General features: G+C 37.9%; 1 protein-coding gene across 3 annotated transcripts in view; it reads right to left on the bottom strand.

Moving 5' to 3' along the window:
- Nucleotides 1-13,710: 13,710 nt before the first annotated feature.
- FAT1 (FAT atypical cadherin 1) overlaps nucleotides 13,711-23,276 on the bottom strand; it is a 171,848-nt gene continuing 162,282 nt past the window's right edge. For 2 of the 3 annotated variants that reach the window (XM_027837365.1, XM_027837366.1), the window contains exons 27-28: nucleotides 16,303-16,338; nucleotides 13,711-15,197 (exon numbers count right to left, since the gene is read on the bottom strand). In XM_027837365.1, coding sequence (XP_027693166.1) covers nucleotides 14,569-15,197; nucleotides 16,303-16,338 — 665 coding nt within the window. In that variant the 3' untranslated portion in view covers nucleotides 13,711-14,568. The remainder of the gene's footprint in view (nucleotides 15,198-16,302; nucleotides 16,339-23,276) is intronic. The other variant, XM_027837367.1, reaches the window with a different exon arrangement.

Here is a 23,276-nt window from a genome sequence, read left to right as displayed (position 1 = left end):
ATATATATATATTTTAGCATAAACCAAGCCCCCCACTCCCCTCCCCACATTTAAAAGCTAGGGAATGAATACATGTTATATCTGTTGAAAGAGATAAATTCCTAATCTGTAACTTGGAGGAAATTATGAGATAAATTATGGAAATTTTATTTTATGGCCATAAAAGTCCTTTGCATAACAAAAAGCAATGTATCTAGAATGTCATTGTTGTTTGTCCTTTGTTCTCAAAGAAGACTATGACATCAGGAAGGAGATGTCATGACTTGCAAGTGAATTGGATGGAAGTGAAGGAGGGCTGTGCAAAATCACCAGCCTCACTTTCTCCTCTGGAGCCATCTGGGTCCAGTGGCAAGATATAGATCATTACGACTAAGTGGGGCAGTGGATAGAATACTGGGCTTGGCATCAGGAAGACCTGAGTTCAAGACTGGCTTTAGACACCTACCAGTTGGGTGGCCCTGGGCAATTCTAGAATAAGCAAATAATTATTTGCATGAACTCTTCCTGATGAAAGTCTAACATCTAGGATTTTCTCAAAGACTGACAGACTTGTAAGAGTAAAAGCCCTTCTCCAATCAATAAATTATCTTAGCTTGCAAACAGGTAATTATCAAGAAAAGAAATGCAAAATCTCAGCAAACACAAGAAAAATGTTCAAAATCTGTAATGAGCAGAGAAATGGTAATTGAACCCATTCTGAAATTTCATCCGACACCCACAAAATTGGCAAATATAATAAAATATGACAGAATCAATGCATGAATGTCTCTAATAAAACAGGTTCAACCTTATAGGAAAGCAATATTGAATAACAGAGTAAGAGTTATGAAAACTGGTACTATACCCCAAGGATGCTATTGACAGGAAGAAAAGGCCTATCTACAAATTTTTTTTTTCCTAACAGCACTATATGTAATAGCAAAGCCTAGGTGTTCAATCACTGGGGATTAGTTAAACAAATGATGGCCTAAGAGTGTCATAGAATATTATTGCATGAAAAGAATTTTTTAAAATATGGAAATATTTCATAATGAAGTTACATGGAGTGATGAAAGTTTGATTGATTCCAATTAATGTAATGTAATTGAAGACAATAAAACAACAACATATTTGTTACATAGGCAGAAAAGAAGGCAAAAAAGGATCATAAAAACAAGAAGAAATGTAGTGGTACTACTGAATTATAGTCAATATATCTATCCTTTGGGCTAAGGTAAAGTTCTTAACTTTTTTTAAAAAAAAGAGTAAGGGTGCTTTAAAACCATACTTTTCTTCCTATATTTGTTCCTAGAGACCAAAGCAATAGCAGGTGTAATGATTCACAATCTCTACAGAAAGGGTTTTATTTTGTTTATTTCTCATTAACACACATTTAAAACATAAACTGTAATGTAACATGTTATTATATTCTCCAGAGAAGATTTGTGAGACCTCATCAGATTTCATTTTCCTCTCAAGTTGCACTAAATTAGTAACAACACAAGGTCCATACCTTTTAGACACTGAATGAATAGATTAGGCATTAGCCCTTTAGCTCTAAAATTCTCCTGGCCATGGTATCTATCTCTTCTGAGAAAAGCAATATTTTCAGGAATCAATTCTTTCTAGTGATCAGAACCTGAACTGCCAGGTTCTCCAGCTCATGAGGGAGATGCGAAAGGCTGAAAACATCCATCTCAGAATCACCATTTTCACCTGTGCTCAGGGAAAGAAACCCAAAGCAGAAGAGGCAGAGACTTGATTAAGTGAGAAGATATTCTTGTTTCCATATATGAATAGCTGCTGTTACTAGAGAGAGGAAGAGGAGGGGGAAATCCACTTTTCACTTTACCACAGGTAAGTACAAGGGAAGAAGTGGAAAAATCCCAGGAGAGGTACTCAAAAGAAGGAGATAGACAGGCAGATTCCTCACCCTCTAAAGTGTTCTGAGTGAGTGACTCTTCCTGGCTTAGTCACCGATCATCCTTAACTTATACTCTCTCCCCTCTGCCACAGGAATCAAGGAACCAACCAGGAGCACTGGCACAATATTCCTCATATTACATATATTCCCTTCTTTAAAAAATAATAGGATGCCAGTTGGTAATATAATATCCTTCAGTATATTAAAAAGTGACTTGAAAGAGTTAATATAGCTCCTTTAGGTACTTCCTTTATAAACAGGTGAAAAAAATATAGCTTAATATCTGCTTCATTTTCCCCCAGCAGAGGAATGATGGTTCTATTTTTCCACGATAACCTTTTTCCTATTTGGTTTTGTCACCCAAATTAAATCTCCCTTTCTTGTTTGATAGAAAGAATTCCACATTTCAGAAATAGACTTAAGAAAATATAAAACAAATTGAGCAAGACGAAAATAAGGATCGAAAAGTTCAATTATTTTTTGTCTAGCATATATTTTTCTAATGGGTATTCAATACATAAATCTCTCTCCCCTCTTAAATGGAGCCATCCTTTCCTGAGCTAGCAGGAAATTAATGTCTCCAATAACAAGAAATGGCCTGCACATACAAACAGATTGCAGAGAATGGCAGAGTGCAAATGAATTCTCTCTTACCCATCATTAAAAGGCAGCGGCATCCAGGTGAAGTGACATTTAGAAACCCTCTGGAAAAGGTAGTGGCAGAGTATCCTGCTTGAACCCTCCGAAGGTATTTTAGTTGGGTAGTTAACTAGACAAAAACAGACTCGGGGAGGACTCAGAGGTCATTCTGACTTTTCTGAGTTCGACTGCATGTGGAGTTGGCTACAAGTGATGAAGAGTTCCATCTCCTCAATCTTTAAAAAGGTGGACCATGTAATAGCAGAGTGCCCTCTGAATGTATGCAGCTCCATAATTTCTATTGTAAAAAGTGCCCAAGGTAGTTTGATATTCTTTGACAGTAGTAGTAATTACTAATCCTCATTTTAAGACACTGCACAATCAAAGAATCTTCCCACCTGAAAGAGGTCTTAGAGGTAATTTAATGCAATCCCTACCAAAAGTGTGAAGTGCAATCTCTATTTGAAGACTTCCTGTGATGTGGAGCTCACTACCTTTCAAGGCATCCCATTTCACTTTAGGGCAGCTCTGTTAGAATATATTTCCTTAAATTAACCTGAAATCTGCTTCACTATAAATTGCACCCAGTTCTCCTGTTTTTCCCTTAGGTACAAGCAAAATAAGAATAATTTTTCATTCATGTGACAGTCCTTCAAATATTTAAAGATGAAATGACTATGGACCTTTCCCTTCCTCCATTCTACACAAAACACCAGGAATAACTTTCCAGGTAAGCTCCCAGGTTCTTCAACCAATTCTAATATGGCATAATCTTGTTTCTTTTACTATCTTGGTCACCCAATCATCTCATTCAGATTTGCTCCAATTTTCCAATGTTTTTCCCGAGGTTTGGCCACCTCAAGCTAGACAAAATCCTACAGAAATAATATGACCCAGACACAATACCTAACTCATTCTGGAAATGATATGTCTACTAATGCAGGATATGCATACCTAGATCTTTTCTCTACTGTATTCACTCCATTTCTTCCTGATCAGAAAGTACTTTTTCACCTCCAAAATGTTTATTTTCTCTTCTTACCACCAATCTAAAATGTGATACTTAGAACTAAACCCAGTACTCCAGCTATCGTTAAACCAAGGCAGAATACAGTGGAAGTATTCTTTCCCTCATTCTAGGTATCATGCTTCTCTCGTGTCTATAGCAATAGCTTTTTGACTGGCATGTCCCACCATTGACCCATATTGGGTTGAGATCTCGATCCATTAAAACTCTCAGATCATTTTCTCAGAATCTTTTTTTCTCTTCAGCTCTTCTCCATCTCTCAAACCCTCTGAACATCATCACTTTCCTGTTTTTCTCCAGTCACAGGAGAAGAAATAAGCTTATTACTAATTTTCATGCTTGATTCCATTCTCTGTGAGCTCCTAACTGTAGTAGTCATCCCCTCTATCATGAATTTTCATTCTCTCCCTTACCTGTGGCTCTTTCTCAGTGGCATATAAATATGCAGAGGCAGCTAGGTGATGCAGTGGATAGAGCACCGGGACTGGAGTCAGGAATACCTAACTTCAAATCTGGCCTTAGATATTTACTTGCTTAGTGTTCCTGGGCATATCACTTCGCCTCTGTTTGCCTCAATTGCCTCATCTGTAAAATTGGGATAATAATAGCACCTACCTCACAGCATTGTTATGAGGCTCACATAAGATAATTGCTTAACACCATGCGAGGCACATGGTAAGTACTATATGAATGTTGCTTATCATTATTATTATTCTCAGGTCTCTGCAATCCAAAAAGCAAAACAAAACAAAAAACCCTTTTCCTTCACTCTTCTACCCTGACCAGATATGGTCCATTTTCTCTCTCTCTCTCTCTTCCCTTTCACAGTGAAACTTCTTGGGAAAAGTTGTTTGCATGAGATATTTCTACTTCCTCACTACCCAGACTCTTACCAAAACTTTTTTAATCAAACTTCTGCCTCCACCACTTTCTCACATCATACAATCCAATCTTCTCCCCCTCCCCCATCCCCTCCAATCTTCATCCAATTCAATGCTCTCCCTCTCCCCCATGCTCTCCGATGCTCAACCTTCTTAACCTTTCTACAGCTCTGGACACCAGCTGATCCTAAAAGGAGGTTTTTCCTCTACTCCCTTGGCTCCATTCCTCATACTTATCTGTGATCCTTCTCTCTAATTACTTTCATGTCTGCTTTGTGGGCTCAATCACCAAATATTTATTAAGGACCTACAATTTGCCAAGGATTGTGCTAAGTGTGTGAGAATAAAAAGACAAAAACCAATGTGGGTGTTTTTCAAGGGCTTGTCTTTGGCTCCAATTCATTCACTATCACAGCCCCAACTATGCAGATAATTTTAAAATCTGTACCTCCAGCCCTGTCCTTGCTTCTGCTCTCTGTGCCTGTAATGCCCTTCCTTTCCATCTTCTTCTGTTAAACTCAAATTTAACCTTTAAGGTACATCTCAAATGCCACCTCATTCAGACAATCTTCCCTTATTCCCTGAATTGACATCTCAAATAGAAATTTGTTTTATATCCCATCACACAGTTGTGTACCAATTATCTGTGCTGATGTCTAATTCCACGACTAGACTTCAAGCTCTTTGAGGGCAGGGGCAAGACCTTATTTAAACTTTTTATTGAGAGAAATGATCAATTTTCTATTTTATTAATAACTAATTATTTAATTAGGATTGAGGTTTTTCCTTTCTATTTCCTCATTCAGGGCCCCTGTAGGCCAGTAAGTCAGTCAGTCAGTCTCTGAAGGACATTGCTAATAGATGAGATTGCCCAAATTCTCTGGGTACATGCTCTGTAATCTTGGGTGGGATTCCACCCAACTGGAAGACTTTACAAATAGAACCTAATCTAGGTGAATTCTTACTCTTAGGAAATAAGCCCATGTCATTTTACCCCTCCATTACAGTGTAGGGGAAACCAGCTTATGAAGGAGAAAAACCAACCAAACCAATCTCCTTTGTCCCTACAGGGGGTGGCTGAGTCTCATGATCAAGCATAGTACCTGACACATAGTAGGCACTATATAAATGTTAGTTATTATTTTCTTTTTTTTGACATCATTCAGTCCAGTTCAGTAAGTTTTTAAAGACCAAATATATCAAGTGTATTAACTGATGCAAGAATTTAAAAAAATTTTCATATAATTTACTATAATTTCTCCTATCTGTGCAAACGTAATTTAGGCACAAATAATTATAAGCAGATCTTATAATTTTACTTTGAAATAAAAGTTTTAATCCTACTGTCTCTTGTACGTATACTGTGTCATCAATTGACAAAGCTTGGTGCCTCAAAGTATTCTTGAAGGCTAGCTCTTGTGTTAAGTGAATACATATCAGGCACTATGATAGGCATGGGAGATACAGAAACAAAAACAAAAAGGTCCCTGCCCTCAAGGAGCTTACATTCTACTGGAGGAATACCACCTATGTAAAAATAGAAAAAAACAAACCTGGTAAATGCAAAGTAATTTTTTTGGAAGGAGGGTAATCAGGAAAGGTCTTTTATAGGATGCTGTACTTGAGTTAAGCCTTGAATGGAGCCAGGCAAGTAGGACAGGTTGATGAGAATATAGAGTAAAGGAGAATGTGTAAAATAAAATGGAGCCATATTGTGAATGGGTTTAAGTGTCAAACAGAGTTGTTATTACACTGGTATATCAGGAAAATGTCATAGAAATAATATTAGAGGATCCAGCAAAATAGATAATAATAAAAATAATAATAATAATGGCTGCTAACATTATGTAGTGTTTTAAGGTTTGCAAAGCACTTTACAAATTTTAACTTATTTTATCCTTACAAAAATCCTGGGTGGTTGATACCATTATTATCCCCATTTTACAGGTGAGTACAGTGAGGCAGATAGAGATTCAGTGGCTTGCCCATATAGCTAGGATTTAAATTCAGGTCTTTCTAACTCCAGGTCCAGCCTTTTACCCACATTATGAGAGACAATAATGTCCTTGTGAACAAGATGAACACATGAAGATGGCAATTAGATGAATATGGAACTAGTAGAATGACTAGACCCAAAGAGCGACAAATGGATCAACAGAAACCTAGAAAGAACTCTCTGGTAGCATGTTGTTTCCTTATCCTCTACTGCACATTCTCTTCATCAGCTTCTGTAATCAAGACAGATGAGCTGGTCACATGTTACGAGTAAGAGATAATTGATGCATAGCCCCCATGCTCTATTGGCATCCTTAAGACAATAGGACAGCTGGAGGATGACGCCCAGCCTTGGGGTGGCTCCCTTGGTGAACTTGAGGCCCAAGCAAGAATCAGCCAAACATAGGCAAGCATGGATGAGGAGCGATCTGTATCACTGGATCACTGGAGGGAGTGCCTATTATAGATTCATATGTGAATTGTTTCATGAATGTGCTTGTAAGCATAACATATTTTCCCTTTTCCCCTCAACAGTTGCCTTGTATAAGATCATGCTTGCCAATTATTTTTCTTTGGATTCATTAGGTCCACACCTTTAGAGATGGAAGAACACTTAGAGTTCATTAAATCCAACTCCCTCCTTTTATTTATTTTTCTTTCTTTTCTTTTTTTTTTTGACATTAATATTGGAATTTTATTTGGCACTTAAGGAAAGCCAGGGAGGTCAGGAGTATGAGCCGAGGAGGGAGAGGGTTCTAAACGTAAGGGACAGCCAGAGACAACGCCCTAGGCCAAGAAATAGAGTGTCTTGTTCATGGAACAGACAGGAGGCCATTGTCACTTGATCTAATTTTTTATTGATTTATTTTGCTTTCACAGAACCTTCATTTCCCAATATTTATTTCTCCTTCCCAACTAGAGGGCCGTCCCTTATAATAAACGATTGAAGAGAAGGGGGAAAAAAGCATTTCAGCAAAATTAACCAACGTATCACTCACGTTCAGCCACATATGCAATGCCTTACACTCACAGCCTCTTATGCATAGAAGGGAGAAAGATGCACTTTTATATTTCTTGGTCACTGTAATTTCACAGCATTCAGTTTTAATTTCATTTTGTCCATTCCATGCATATTGTTGTAGTCAATGTGCAAAATGACGTTTTCTTGGTCCTGCTTTCTTTACTATGCATCAGTTTGTATAAGCCTCCCCTTACCATTCTTCATAGTCATTATTTCTTACAGTACAGTAATAATATTCCATCATCTCCTAATCCAGCTACATTGTTTCCACTTACTACCACCAAAATGCTGTTACCAATATTTTGTCATCGATGGGGTCCTTGACCTCCTTGGGGGATCATCTGAAGTACAGAGAGGTTCAGTGTCTTTGGGCCAATCAATCAATCAATCAATAAACATTTATTAAGTGCCTACTCTATGGTAGGCACTGTGCTAAATGTTGGGGATACAAAAAGCCAAAAGACAACCCCTGCCCTCAGTGAGCTTCAATCTAATGAGGGAGACAACATGAAAACTCATACATACAAGGCAAGCTATATATGGAATAAATAGGAAATAACAGAGGGAAGGCATTGGAAGTAAGAGGCACTGGGGAAGGCTTCCTATAGAAGATGAGATTGTGGTTGGGACTCAGAGGAAGTCAGGGAGGTAAGTTGTAGGAACTGAGGAGGGAGAGTGTTCCAGGTATAAGGGACAGCCAGAGAGAATACCCTAAGGCTAGATGGATTGTCTTGCTCCTGAAAAAGTCAGGAGGCCAGTGACACTGGATTGAAGATTATATGTCAGAGTGTAAGGTGTAAGAAGACTGGAAAAGTAGGAGGAAACTAGGTTATGAAGGGCTTTGAATGCCAGAATATTTTGCATTTGCTCCTGGAGGCAAGTGAAGCCACTACTCACTTGTTGAGCAGAGGCATGACATGATGGGACCTGCACTTTAGGAAAACCATTTTAGTGGCTTATTTAGCAGAGAGTGAATTAGAGTGGGGAGAGACTTGAGGCAGGAAGTCCCACCAGTAGGCTATTGAAATAATCCAGGTGTGAGGTGATAATGGCCTACAGTGGAATGGTGACAGTGCCAGAGGAGAGGAAGGAGTATATTTAAGAAGGTCACACAGCTAGTTAATGTTTACAATAGTATTTAGACACAGGTCATTTCTGATTCCGAGGTAAATACCCTATCAACTATACCTTGCTACCTCTCCATTCAGCTGAAATATAACAATTTCTACTCCCTTATTTTCACTGTGTACATCTTTATCTTTCAAGCATTTTTCCTTTATGAAGTACATTGTTGGGTTTTGTTTTTAACCTGTTCTTCCATTCTCTTCTCACTATAGTTTATTCATATAGTAGTCACAGTAAAGAATCTTAAGGGTTTTTTTCCTCCATATTTAAAAAAATACTTTCTTTTCTTAAATTAGTAGGTACTAGGTATCTACAGTTTGTATCACTCACCAAGTCTGAATCCAGTCTCTTTTCTTTCCCCAAATTTCTGGCTCTTGCTTCATTTTTCTTTTGTTTAGTCTGTAATCATCTCTCTGTAGCTACAGTTTCTTTTGACTGAGGTGACTCCCTCTATCTTTCAATGCCTTTCATTCTTCTACTCATCTCAGTCCAATCCCTGCTCACTTTTTCTACTGTTACTACTATAAACTCTACTATATCTATAATTTTCCTACCATATAACTTTCCTCACTTGGCCCAGTGTGGCTCATGAATCCCTTTCTCCTTACCCCAACATCTTTGTTTGAATTATCTTCAACTGGGGTGCCTGAATTTAAAGAAAGAAGAACCTTCCTTCCCACAACTTTTAGAGAATTTCTTAAACGTCTAAGTTACTAACTCTATTGTTTTGGTTCCCTTAGTGACCCTTAAACAAAGTTGGATTCCCCAAGGACAACAGCTTTTTTTTTTCCCCACTTAGAAAATCTAGACTGCATTTTATCTACCACTTTTAAGCTGCTAAAACTTGCCTTTCTCAAGTTTCTCCCCTTCCTCATTTTTTTACATTGGATTTGCATTTCAAAGACTGTCCAACTTTGGTTTTCTCAAAAAAAAAACAAATTGGTTGAAGGAATTAATTCTTCTAAAAATATATTTTCCTTCTTTATACCTCTGCTCAGTTTTGTAAGATGTTATCTATGGATAAAAGCTGTTTTCCTTTACTTTTCATAAAATAATATATAATGTTTTATTTCACATTGTTGGTGAATAGTCATACTGTTATTTTGACTGGAGCTCCTGCTAACATAAATTGATTCTTCATGGCTACTTGCACTATTTTCTTTTTGACATGAGATCTCTGGAGCTTGGCGAGTATATTTCTGAATAAATTAAACCTCAGGTTCCTATTTGTTGGTGTGCCCAACATCCTGTTGAACTACCATCTTTTCCCCACTTCTGATTCCAATACTTCTGGGCAATTTTCTTTTGATTTCTTAAACATGTCATATTCAAGATGTTTCCTTCATTATGTTTTTCTAGTTGTTTCTCTGGACTCTTGCCTTACGAGTAAATTAATTTCATAATAGAAGCTTTGTCTTCTTCCAATTCTGTTGTAGTTATTATTGCTTCACCACTTAGTATGAGGGACAATTGAGGGAGTGGGCCAGCATGCAGTTGAGCTTGACTGATTTGTTGCTCCTCCTGGGATACCATATACTATCAAACACTGTCTACAAACACACACAGGTGTTCCTTATCCTTTCTCCCACTTCAAACCCACCCATTCAATTATAATACTATTTGTCTGCAAACTTGCTGACTAAATGTGCCCATCTTTATGCATGGTAATTCTTACAGCAGGTGGTCCTTGGCTTCTCCATCCCCTCCCCGCCATCTCCTCACTGTATTTATACAACCTCCTTTCTTTTTCCCATTTTATTCCCTTTATACCAGTCAACATTTGGTTTGATTCTCTTCAGGTCAAATTCCCCTAGAAATAGATCCCATCAGTGCTAATGATAATACTTTTCTTCTATTTCCCAAGTTCATCATAAGAATCCTTATTATTAAGCTTCCTTAAAATTATTAGTAATGACAATGAAAATCCTCTACGTGGGCTTATCAGTCACATGGTCCTAATTCAATTTCAACATTACTGTCCTTGGATCACCCACAAGGATGCTGTGTGTGCTGACTGACAGACAGACATAGACAAATAGATAGATAGATAAGATTAGATAGACATATTTTTTAAAAAATTATCAAGACAAAACTCAAGTTCTCAAAATCTTAAGTTAGAGACCTCTAGTCACCCACTTCAAACTTATGTCTCTCTAGTTATATTTTAAAATAACAAATAGATCCCTCCAGCAACACTGACTTTCTTTTCACATTTTCCATAATTTTCCAGGATAAAATCTGTTTTGAAAAGATATTTCTTATGGTATGATTTAGGAGAAACAATAATAGCTAACATTTATATAGTGCTTGGCTGTTTGCAAAGTGCTTTACAAATACTAACTCTGATCCTCACAACAACCCTGTGAGGTAGGTAGGTGCTGTAAGTATCTCCATTTTTAGGATGAGGAAACTGAGGCACAGAGAGTTTAGACATGCCTAGTGTCACACAGTTAAATGTCTGAGGAAAAATTTGAACTTAGGTCTTCCTGATTCAAAACCAAATGATTTATCCACTGTGCCATAGGACTCAATAGTTTTGAGCCCAGTTTTACTATGTGATTTTTAGAACAGAATCAGTGCAGTACTGAATTTCATTATTCTGCAGCTACTGCTGAGTCACATAGAGAAACTTCACTGATTAAAACCGGTAAGGTGCTTAGGTATTTCTGCTTCATCACATGAAAACAACCTGAAAGAGTTAATACAGCTTTCTAAGATACCTGGGGAAAAAAGGTAACCATCTGCCTCATTTTTCCTAGCACAGGAATGATGACTCCACTTTCCTATGACATCCCTCCTCACATTTAGTTTTTATTACCAAAATTAAATTTACTCTTATTTGACAGGAAAAAAACCCCATATTTTAGAAATGGACTTGAGAAAATGTAAATTAAACTGAGCAAGACCAAAATATGGATTGAAAAGTTCAATTGTTCTTTGACTGGCATATATTTCCTAATGGGCATTCAATTCATAAATCTCTCAACTCTCTTAAATGGAGCCATCCTTTTCTGAGCTAGCTGGAAATTAATGTCTCCAATAACAAGAAATGGTCCTCAAATACAAACACATCCCAGAGAATGGCAAAATGCAAATGAATTCTCTCTTACCTTTTGTTAAAAGGCAACAGCATCTAGAGGAAGCAACATTTAGAAACACCCTGGAAGAGGCAGAGTCAGAGCGTGTTTGAACCTTCTGAAGGTTTCTTAGCTGGGCAGTTAACTAGGCAAGACAAGATTGGAGGAGAATGCAAAGGTCACTAACTTTCCTAAGGCTCAGAGTATTGGCTCAGAGATTGTGTTGAGAGCTTGTCTAGTATGGCTCATCCCCGGAAGGCTAGCCTCCAAAGGATGAACTTTTATTTTTCTATAGGCAACAAAAACTCATGAAGACCATTTAAATAAGGTATGCAAAGGCTGGAAAGAGGAAGAGGTGAAATTAGTCAATCAACAAACATTCATTATATAACTAAACTAAAAATTAAACAGTCCCTGCCCTTATGGATCTTAGGTTCTATCGGATCATGTGAAACTTTGAAGCAGAATATTTCCAATTATTCCTAGAACATCCTCTATTAGAATTCAGTGGATATTATGAAATTCTTTACCTGCCCTCCTCTCACCCCAATAATTCTGATGATTTTTAAGGAGAAAAAAAATCACATAGCATTCTTAGTGGGAGGGTGTTACAAATATTGACAAGATGTCTGGACTTTTCCCCAAGGGATAAGAATCATAAACGCCTTGTCTAATTTCTGGTAAGCACTGATTCTACATGAATCAAGAAATATGGCAGAATCACAACACAAAATCTCCCACTAGGAGGCATACTCAAAACCAAGTGGTGGGATACTTGTACGTGCTTTCTCCAAGAAATGTATCTAAGGTAGAAAAGATGGCTACACTTTGACTATAGCCAGGAAATATCAATTGATCATGAGAATGAAGATATAAGTGAAGAAGTTTGCTTCTACCTCATTGCTGGACATCTAGCGCCATCTCTAGGCGTTCTGATCTATATCTTACCACTGGACCTATATGGCTCTGGAGGAGAGAATAAAGCTCATGACCTTGCACAGCCCTCCCTCACTTAAATCCAATTCACTCGCAAGCCATGACATCACCTTCTTGATGTCATGGTCTTCTTCAAGGATAAAGGACAAACAACCACCTGTGAGTAGTAGCAGCTGCCCGACAAGGGACCCAACTGGCCAGTTCCAGTTGGGTAACAAAGTTCCTTCCTTCCCTCCCTCCTCCCCCTCTGTCCACATGGGGAATCACACCCTTACCAGCAGGTGCTCTGCCCAAAGGAATATAAATTTTTATCACTGAAACTTCACACGATATCTTGGGTTTATGGGTTAGATTTCTTTTTTAAGGACCATTCCTTAAACTGGAAATCACTCTGGCTCTCATTGATTGGCCAATAATAGGTCCCGGCCCAAGCCTCATTTGGTCGTTGTTTAGGCTCTAATGGCTCAGAGCGAGTATAAATAGCAATTGTTTCTATTTTGACCAGAAGCCCTAAAATTCTTCCCTTTCCTGATTTTTTTTTCCAAGTAAGTAAAAGAGATCATTCCTCATTTCTTCTTACCCAGCCTTAATCTTGAACGGGCGTTGTCTCAGACAAGCTTAAGACCTGGGAAAGACCTTAGCTTAAAAAGGCCAAGCTCTCCCACTGCATCTGGGGCCATCTCCAGTCATCCTGATCTATATCTTGCCTGCCACCAGACCCAGATGGCTCCAGAGGACAGAGTAAGGCTGGTGACTTTGCACAGCCTGGCCTCAATGAAATCCAATTCACTTACAAGTCATGATATCGTCTTCCCAACATCATGGTCCTCTTTGAGAACAAAGGACAAACAACAACAAAAACAGCTGGATGTTACTGGATAGCCTACATCGTTCTCCTAGTACTGGGGATAGTATCATGGAACCACACATTGCCATCTACTGACTATCCTTGTAATAGGCTCCCCTTGGATCTGGGAGATTGAAAAAAAGTTCTTCTTGGGACAGGGGGGACAAACCAAACTGAAAACTAAACAGTCCATGTGAAAAGAAACCCAATTACTAAAACCTGAAAAGGAGTAAAATATAGAGAAAATAAGCAACAAAGCTAAAGTATTTTATTAATAATTTATTGTCAGTAAGAAAGACTGGCTAATGGTAGTTTTCAGTAAAAACCTTTACAAGACCATTGCATCACAAATATACAGACACTATAAAAACTGTGTCGTGGTGGTTTTGGTTCTAAACAGGTATGCAGAGGGTCCCCATTACGCTTTCCAATAAGGGAAAAATGTGTTTAATTCTAAAATACAGCAACCCATTTACGACATCTCCACGTACCGTGTCTGACCTAGAAAATACCAGGTCTCCTTTCATCCTATACACAGCTAGTATTGCAAGAATACGGTGAAATGTTTTCATGAAGAGTCGTACCACAATGGAAACTGACATAAAGTGAAAGACCAATAATCAAAATCAAGGCTCTGGGCAATGACAGAATAACACCACTAAGATTCAGTGGAAAATGAACTGACGAAATATCTACAAAATCTAATTAAAAATTATTAAAAACAAATATGTACATAACATTTACAAAAAAAAAAAACCAGAAGAAGTTAATGTAATGAAATCTAGATTAATCATGCTAAAATGGTGATGAGATCTGACTGATTTTTGCTTTTATTACTTTAACATAGACAAAGTAAGTTAAAAAAAAAACCCACATTTATTGATGGCACATCCAATGGAAATCTTAAGTTCGTCCAATCACACACAGTAGGTCAGGAAATGGTAACCAGGTAACATGTGGAAATGAGCTGCGTGATCCAGGGCAGCCATGCCAGTTTTAGCTCATAGAAAACAAAGCATTCAAGCGCCGCTGCAAAGAAAATTAAGATATTCAGATATCTGTCTAGAATATAAGTTCTTGAAAGCCCAGGCACTTTTTCCCCCCTAGAATTTGAGTGTCAGACTTCTGTATGTTGTTGTGTATCCAGCGGAGGAATGGTTATATCTTCAAAATGGCCATCCTCTCCACTCTCATAGTCACTCATCATGACCTCCGACTCCATTTCGCAGCATGCTGACACGTCGGAGCATGAAGCCGTCGAAGCATACACAGACATGGACATGTTGTCTATGGTGGGTGCTTCAAAGTCTCTGTTATACCCTGAAGGGTAAGGGGTGAAGGGTTCTCTACAACTACTGTTCTCTCCGTTTGTTGTCTTTTGAGGTTCAGACATATCTACAGGATAAAAATTGGGGAGAAACTGGTTGAAATTGAACCTCTGCCGGCTTTTTGTGGAAGAGCCCAAGCTACGTACTGTAGCAGGCATGTCTTTGGGGGGTTGTATTGATTCAAACTGATCACTGAATTCTGGTGGCAATGGTGGTAGTTCATCAGGTGCAGGGAAATCTTCTGGGGGTGGCGGGAAGTCACTTTCAATGTCATAACCTCCTGGGTAATAGTCTGTATCGATTGCACTTGGGTCTGTGTAGAGGGGGGTTTGCTCGTCAATGACCTCATAATTAGGAAACTCCTGTATATCTGGAAGTGGAACACTTGGCATCCAATCGGAAGTATCCCAGTGATAACCTAGGAAGAGGAAAAATGGTACAAAGTGGAATTAATTGTTTTAGCATTTCTTTCTTATAAACTGAAGAAAACTAGAGACAGTGTAGTACTAAGACATGCTTTATTTTTAGGTTAACATAAGCAATGCACAAAAATGGAATTGTGTATAAAGGATTCAGAAGCAAACAAAAACCAACCCAACATGCTTGCTACAAACTGTATTTTCATGACTAGAACCCCTTTTTTGTGAAATACATCTTAGTTTAGTTTTGGACCTATTTAATCTTGAGGAATATCTGGTCCAATATCAAGCATGAATTCTCAGTGAAATTTATTCATTAATTGAGCAGCCTAAACACATACTTAAAAACCTTCGAGTTAATCTTGAAAATACTAGATGCTAAAGTGAAAAATAAAAAACTAAAATGTGTAATACATTGAATAATTACTATTGTTTTTGCACATGCAAGCAAGCCAGGTTTATCCCTACCCCTAGGGGGAGAAAAACTATTCCTTTCTCATTTCTGTCTATTAAGATTCTACTTCTTGAAAGATCTTCTCCATAAAATCAGTCCTCTATTGCCCTCTCACAAGAGCTAACAAACAGGGCTCTCTTCCTCCTTCAGACTTTCCTAGGCTCTTCTGGATCAAGACATCTATCTTCACAATCAGGATGATGTGGTTTCAAATGCTATCACACTCAAAAAGTGGGCTCGTGGTCCTGGGCAAATCACGTCTTGGGTACTTCTTCCAGACAACGCTCTACATGTTGAGAGTAGAGGGAGGAGTTCCTAAAAACCATTAAAATCACAGGGCGGACCAAAGTCCCAAAAGTAAACGTTGTCTGGACCTCTCCCTTGCTGTTATCACAACCTGACCTAAGGCTGTACTCGTGTGTTTGTTTATGCTATAGGTCCACTATTAGACTGTCTTTGAGAGCAGAAACTGTGTCTTCTTTATTTAGAAAAACATGGTCATAAGTGCTATATGCTTAAAGAATGCTGTATCTACTTAATGCAGGAAATAAAGTAAGTCAGTGAAATAAAATCAGTATTCAGGTTAAACCTTTACATAACAGACTTTTTAAAAAAGTGAATACCAATGAACAACCACATGCATAAATCACCTTTTGATTTGGTGAGGTCAGGTGCAGCGAAAGATTCTTTAGACGGCAAAGTAAAAAGAGAAGAAAATATTTACAATTAGGAATCAAACAGGAAATTAATTAAGAAGCAATAACTACAGTGGCTGCTGGTGGCAGCAATGGGGAAACGGGGTTCTATACAGACCCTTCACCACAAGATTCTAGTTATCCTACTGAAAGTAAGGGTTATTACAACAAAAATGGAGGGAAGTAGGGCCAACAATTGCTATGCAGTATTAACATTCTCCTCAAACAAGTTATTTTGTTTTTCTGCACTTGGAAGAACAGGTTTCGTTAACAGAACTGAAGAAAATAAGCCAACAAAAAATCTATCCCTAAGCAATTAAAATCACACACTTATGGTGCTGAAAACAAAATGGATATGAATTATTAGCTCTAAGTGCCTGCAGGAACACAATAATTAGCGAGGTTTTAAAGTCTATTCTTTTAAGTCATGCATAATCCACCCCAGAGTCCAAGACAATGAAAAACCATAAATGCACTGCCAGAGTATTCAACAAAAACGAACAATTCTTAAGACACCTGTGACCAGCTCCAATGGTTCTTTCCAAATCCTGCTCATTAAAGATGGAATGTAATGTGATTTGACTGGCTTCTTTAACGTTTTTAACCAATTTCTCAGAAAATAATCTTAACAAGCTATCTTCTTTCCTCCAACCTGTAATTACATACATCCTTTGATCAGTATAACAGAGAAACCACAACATGGCTGTGAGTTAAGTCTGGAGCATCTCAGCAAACAGAATCTAAGGATAAGAGGCAAGTCCAGTGATCATTATATAGTTTACCTATATCTTGAATTAGGGATCCCCCCTATCACATTTCTGTTAATAGATGCTACCAGAAGACCTCCAGACACAGAACTCACTACTGTCTGAGGATGCCCAATCCTACTTCTGGAAAGCTCCAATGGTTAAGGAAGATTTTGCTCATTTTAGGTTGAAAACTACCTTTTTATTAGAAGTTAGTTCCCCCTAATTTATACCCTCTGGGACTAAGTCAAAAAAGTTAGTGTGGGAATATAGAAAGAATGTTGGATTTCAAGTCAGTAGGCCTGGGCTTCTGGAATCCCCACTCTGCCATCAGTCACATGTTCTTGGGCAAATTATTTAATCTCTGCATGGGCCTCAATCTCTTTTTCTCTAAAATGACGGGTAGAGGGTGGCCCCTTCCTATCGAGGTCCTTTCCAATTCTAAATCTTCGAGTCTATGAAGATCAATGCCTCTTTCGTAACAGTCCATCAGATATCTAAAAGCAGCTAGCATACTCCTCCCTGCCCCCAAGTTTTGCCTTCTCTAGGCTAAATATTTCCACTTCCTTTCACCAGCTATGTTCAGTCTATTGTTTAAAATAATATGTGACAAGAATATATTATAGCTATCTTCTGGAAAACTAAACTCATCACAACCGAAAGTACTGTAGTGGCCCTAATAAAGGGTCTTAAAAACATTGATTTAGCACAGTGCATGCCACAAATTAAGTGCATTTAAATTGCGAGCTCCTTGAGGGCAGGGACTATCTTTTGCCTTTCTTTGTATCCCTAGGACTTAGCACAGGGACTGGTACATAGTAAGCACTTAATAAATGTTTACTGGTTTAGTGGAAAGATCACTGGCTTTGGAGTCAGAGGCCCTGGATTAAAATCCCAGCTCTCCCCAATCTTCTAAACTCTGTGATCTTGGACAAGTCCCTTTACCTCACTAAGAATCAGTTTTCAAAAGTATAAAATCAGAGATTTGGCCTTTTGGGACCTTTTAGGTCCCTTCCAGGTCTAAGTAGGTGATCCTATCATCTTGTTACACACAAATTCTTAAATTTTAAGGTAATACCCAAGATAAAATCCTAGTTTTAAAAACTGTTCAGTTTTGCTTCTCTAAACTGTATCAATAAAGGGAGTTTGGTATATACTCATTTACTGAGAAATGCAATATAGTAGTGGATGGTATGTGAGAATTCTAGCCAGGAATTGGCTTGGTTTTAAATTCTGCATCTGCATGATATTTTTGAAACTGTACGACCTTGGCGTCAAGTTGCTAACCTTCAGCTTTTTGATTTGCAAAATGGGAATAACAGTATTTGCCCTGTCTACCTCACAGAGTTGTCGACCTCAAAGAGCCATGTGAAACATCACCTATTATCACAGTGTAATGAAAAGGTCAGAAACAGGCGCTAGACCGAATCTGGGCTCTGTTGATTTTTTCCTTATCCAAAGAGGCAACTGACCCTCTAAAACATGCATGGTGCTTTTCTTAATCTGGTAGACCACCAGGACCAGTAGAACATTTTTTTCCCTTAGGAAATTAAACACCCTTGTATTTAGTACAGTGCTTGCTTAGTACAGTGCCTGGCATATAGTAGGTGCTTCATAAATGTTGACTGATTAACTCAATGAGGAATTATAATTAGGAGCTCTGGGTTTTAGAAACAGTGACTTTTTTCTGACAGCCAAATTTGGTATGAAATTAGTCTATTGTGCCATACTATTTAAAAAGTTCCAGAACACAAAATCCCTAAATTTAATAGAGGTTCCATTTAGTTTGGACCAACTGCTGCTATCAGTAGGAAATGGGGTGCATGTAGTTATGTTGCTGTGCCTCAGTTCAGGGGTCGTCACTTAACGTTGTACAGGTAGGACGGTATATACAGTGGAACAGCTCTCAGACATTTTGATTCCGAGACATCTTTACATTCTTAAAACCGACTGTTGATCCTCCAATGGACTTTTGTTTATGTTGGTGTTATCTACTGATATTCACCATATTAGAAATTAAAACATATTAATATTATTATGAAAATAGATTTGACCTCACTGATACTCCCCACCAGCCCCCCACTATCCCTCCTACTCCCTCTCCTGGATCACATTTTAAGAACCCCTGGTGTAGTAGATAAGGAGCTGGATTTGGAATTAGGAAGAGCTGTGTTCCCACCCTGACTACACCTACTGGCTGTTATCGCTGCAACAAAGGAGATACTCCCCTTCCTCCCCTCCCCTGCCCCAGGTAACTAAACTATAGAGTAGGTAGAGATGTGGATTCATAGGAGTTTTCTCATACTGATAACATCATAAGGTTGGTCCCATCCTATCCCAATCATTCACACTAGTCTTCTAGAGACTATCTTTTCCTTTCGGTTTTTAACAAATATGGTCACGTCAACTAATTTTCATGGAACCATCCACCTATAATGCAAATCTTAGAACATATTCTCTGATGCCAATGCTCAAGACTCCTAGCCCTAAAATATCCCAGAGGAGACCTCAGCTGCCACTTGGGAAGAAAGTAGGATGATTTACTCCTGTTTTGGGGCTTGTGAATAAATACATTTAACAAACATATACCACAGAAAGTGAGTTTTGGTTTCGTTTTTGTTTTGTTTTGTAGCACACCTGAATTAGGCTTCTACATGTCTTGGTACCAGCCTATATGAAAAACAGAAGCCCCTTTCACTTGAATAACCAAAGAAAACAATGAAGTAACACTACACACCACATGTGGAATTGCTTCCTACACATCTTACAAACATCCAAAAATGCACATATGTAAAAAGAGGAGACAGTAAGAGGTCTTTACATTTTTTACCAGCATTATGGATCAACAATGTGAACATTACTCTTCCTGTTGTGTCTGAATATGAAGCAGACTCCATTAGGCCTGGACTGCTCCTTAGAACTTATCTAGACCAATCTCCTTAATCTCACAGATGGGAATACTGAATCAAGAGAGAACAAGGCAGAATAAATTAATGGTAGAGACAAAGTTCTACCCTGAGTCTCCTGACAGTCTAGTGTTAATTTATTCATAGCTGATAAAAGAAGTTGGTAAGCATTTTTTTAATCTTTCTGAAATAAAGTCTTCTGAAGACATGCTTACTGACTCCCCCTGACACATATAATACATCCAATACAAGCAAAAAGATTTCACACAAGACACATTTTGAGGACGACTTTGTAAACATAAAGCCAATCATTAAGCCACTGTACCTATGGAGCCAGTGTAAACAATGAAAAGCGAAGCATCTATGGGTGAACGTGTACAAATAGATACCTTCTTTATCCACCATGTCAACATCAACGACAGCATTGACAAGGTGTATTACCGTCACCAAGGAAGCTTGTAAGGGGTGCAAAAGTCAGGAAAAACTAGTGTTAGTAGAAGTATGAAACAAAACATGAAAAACAAGCGTGATTCTATCTACAAGGGATGATTCTAACATGGCAGTCACTGCTACCTGTGTTAAAGCATAAACTTCCTAGCTTAGTTTTTTCTCTATAAACTGCCTCATCTATACATCTGAGACTTTCCTCATCAATTACCTTCTGGTAAAGTTCAGTTTTTCTTTCTGAGTAGTAAGTACAACAACAATGACAAATTTGAATCCTCTCAACTGCTTTATCTGAATACATTATCTAATACAAATGTCTAATTTCTTAAAAGTTAAAAGTCAGCATAAGCACATGGCTGAGTTTCTTCTTAACTTAAATGTTTCAAGAGCTAAACATATCAAGTTTTAGAGGCAACTAAAATTCTAATTCAATTCAACAAACATTTTTAAATCACCTATCATCTGCAAAGCATTCTCTTAGATGGAGGGAACACCAAGGTAAACAAAACAAGGCCCTTGACCAGAATGGATTTACAATCCAGTAGGCGGACAATTTACATAGACAAATTCCTTTAACATTAAGTGCCTTGGAGAATTCAAAGAGGCATGAGAGTTTACGGGAAACAGCATTTCACTTGTGGAGGTATGGGGAGGTGGCACCTGATCTGGGTTTTGAAGGAAAAGAAGAATTTTTTAACAAATGGGGAAACAGAAAATGTCATCTGCAGGCATGAGACGGGAGGTATGGAGGACAGATAGTTGATGGGAGAGATAAGAGTTAGGGAGTCAAATGAGAAGACTATTAGAATTATCCAGGAGATAGAAAATGCTGAAGAAGGTTGGTTGTAGTGGGAGTACAAAGAAATGGGCTGTTATAAGATAGAATCAACTGGATTTGGATATTGATTATGTATGGGATTGGAGGTGAGGTAGATGGAAGAGTCAAACATGTCTTTGAGGTATAAACTTGAGTGACTCAGAGTAGTTTCAAAAAAATGGTGAAATAATAGGCAGACTGATAGGGCTTTTTTTAGAAGTGAGGTGGGGGAGCAAGTAGATAATGACCTCAATTTCAAACATGTTGATTCTGAGGTATTGTCATGATATACAGACAGAGATGTTTAACAGCTGCTGAAAATAAGAAATAAGAACTCCTCAGGAGACGTCAGGGAGGGAGATATAATTTTTAAAGTCATGTTCATAGAAGTGATGTCCAGGTGGAGGTATCTTACAGGGACCTCATAGGCACAGCCCCTAAATTTTATAGATGAGGAAACTGAGATCCACAGAGGTCAAATGATTTGTTCAAGAATACAAAGGCAGTTAAGTGGAAGATCCAGGACTTAAACCAGTGCAGTTCTTCTAAGTCCAAATTTTGGACTCTTTCATGTACTAGATGCCATCATGGACTTATCACAGAAGTCTTAGAATAAAATAAAATCAAGTATTTTGTAAAGCATGAAAACTAAAAATGAACCTTTTAAAAAATTTTGGATAGTTAAAATGCTTATTTTACTCTATTGATGAATATATTCCCATTTTTTCATATTTTATTTTCTTCATGTTTCAACGTAGTATGGTTGGCTACCAGTGCTATTCACAATGGTCAAAAACCAGGTAAGTAAACTTCTTTATCTCCTGCCTTAAAGTCCCCACGAACTTCCTTCATTACAAATCCAAAGGAACATAGAAGCAGTTTCTTAAACTCCATTCCCAGTAAGTACTAAGGGATCCACGTGGGAACTGAGGCCATAGCAAAAGGGGAGAGGAAAAGAAAGACAAAATCTTGTCATTCAAGAAAAGTCTCCATGGAAGCTGTGTTAGAATTTTCTATCTACTCTAAAAATAAGACCTGCTGTGTTTACTCTTTGTTGATTATAAGAATGCATCTGGAAAAAAAGAAAAGAAAAAAAAAAAACAAACATCTGACCCAGCCAAGCAAAATGCAGCCTTGGCTGCTAATGTCAAATAAAACATTCTCCATGTATGTTAAGATCATACAAGAATTATGTAACCAGAGATAATTTTATTCAACAATCCTTAGGGTATCAGTATTATCCAATGCACAAATCAAGGACGCCCATACTCACTCAAGGTGTTCACTACTGTTATGTATGCTATCTGGTGATAAACAAATCCAAATGGAAAAGTTATTTCCAATAGATAAGGAGGTTCTATTAGATGCCCCTTCTTGAAGATATTATGCTAACTGAATCAAGCCTCATAGCACACAGAGCTCCCTCAATGAAGTTTACAGCCACTCAAAAGAACTTGACCTTGTCATCTATACAGGAAGAAGCACATTGCCTAGATGATGATAGGTAGCTATTTCATAGCCTATATCAACACATACATATTGGAGAGACACTGAAGGTGGATAGTGACTGAGTCCTGGAGAGCCTGACTGTTGTACTGATATTCATGAAATGTTAAAGGTCTTCAGCTCCTTGGGGGGGTTCCTTTAGGGATGAGGATTTATAGAAAGGCATAGATAAGAATCATGCATGATTGGAGGGTATGAATGATCTGTTACCTTTCTGGGTGAGAGGTTTCCCCTAAAGATAAGGTGATAAATCTAATAAAGCTATCTGAGTAAGTTCAGAAAAGACTTTTTCAAACACAAAGCTCTATTTATAAAAGTCATTTAAACAAATGCTTGTTGAAATGAACTGAACTAACAATAAACCTGACATTTAGCTCTTGGATAAATTTTTCTATCGTACTAATAACTCAACACTGAGCTTTGGATTATTGAGAATGAGAGAAATAGTATTAACTTAAGAAAACTACTTAGGAAGTATGTGCAAATTATTAAAGTCCAATTACCTGC

The sequence above is a fragment of the Vombatus ursinus genome, unplaced genomic scaffold (genome assembly GCF_900497805.2).
Source record: "Vombatus ursinus unplaced genomic scaffold, bare-nosed wombat genome assembly UNPS02014821.1, whole genome shotgun sequence".
NCBI lineage: Eukaryota > Metazoa > Chordata > Mammalia > Diprotodontia > Vombatidae > Vombatus > Vombatus ursinus.
The sequence above is the reverse complement of the archived record's forward strand: the minus strand, read 5'-3'. Positions and strand labels throughout refer to the sequence as shown.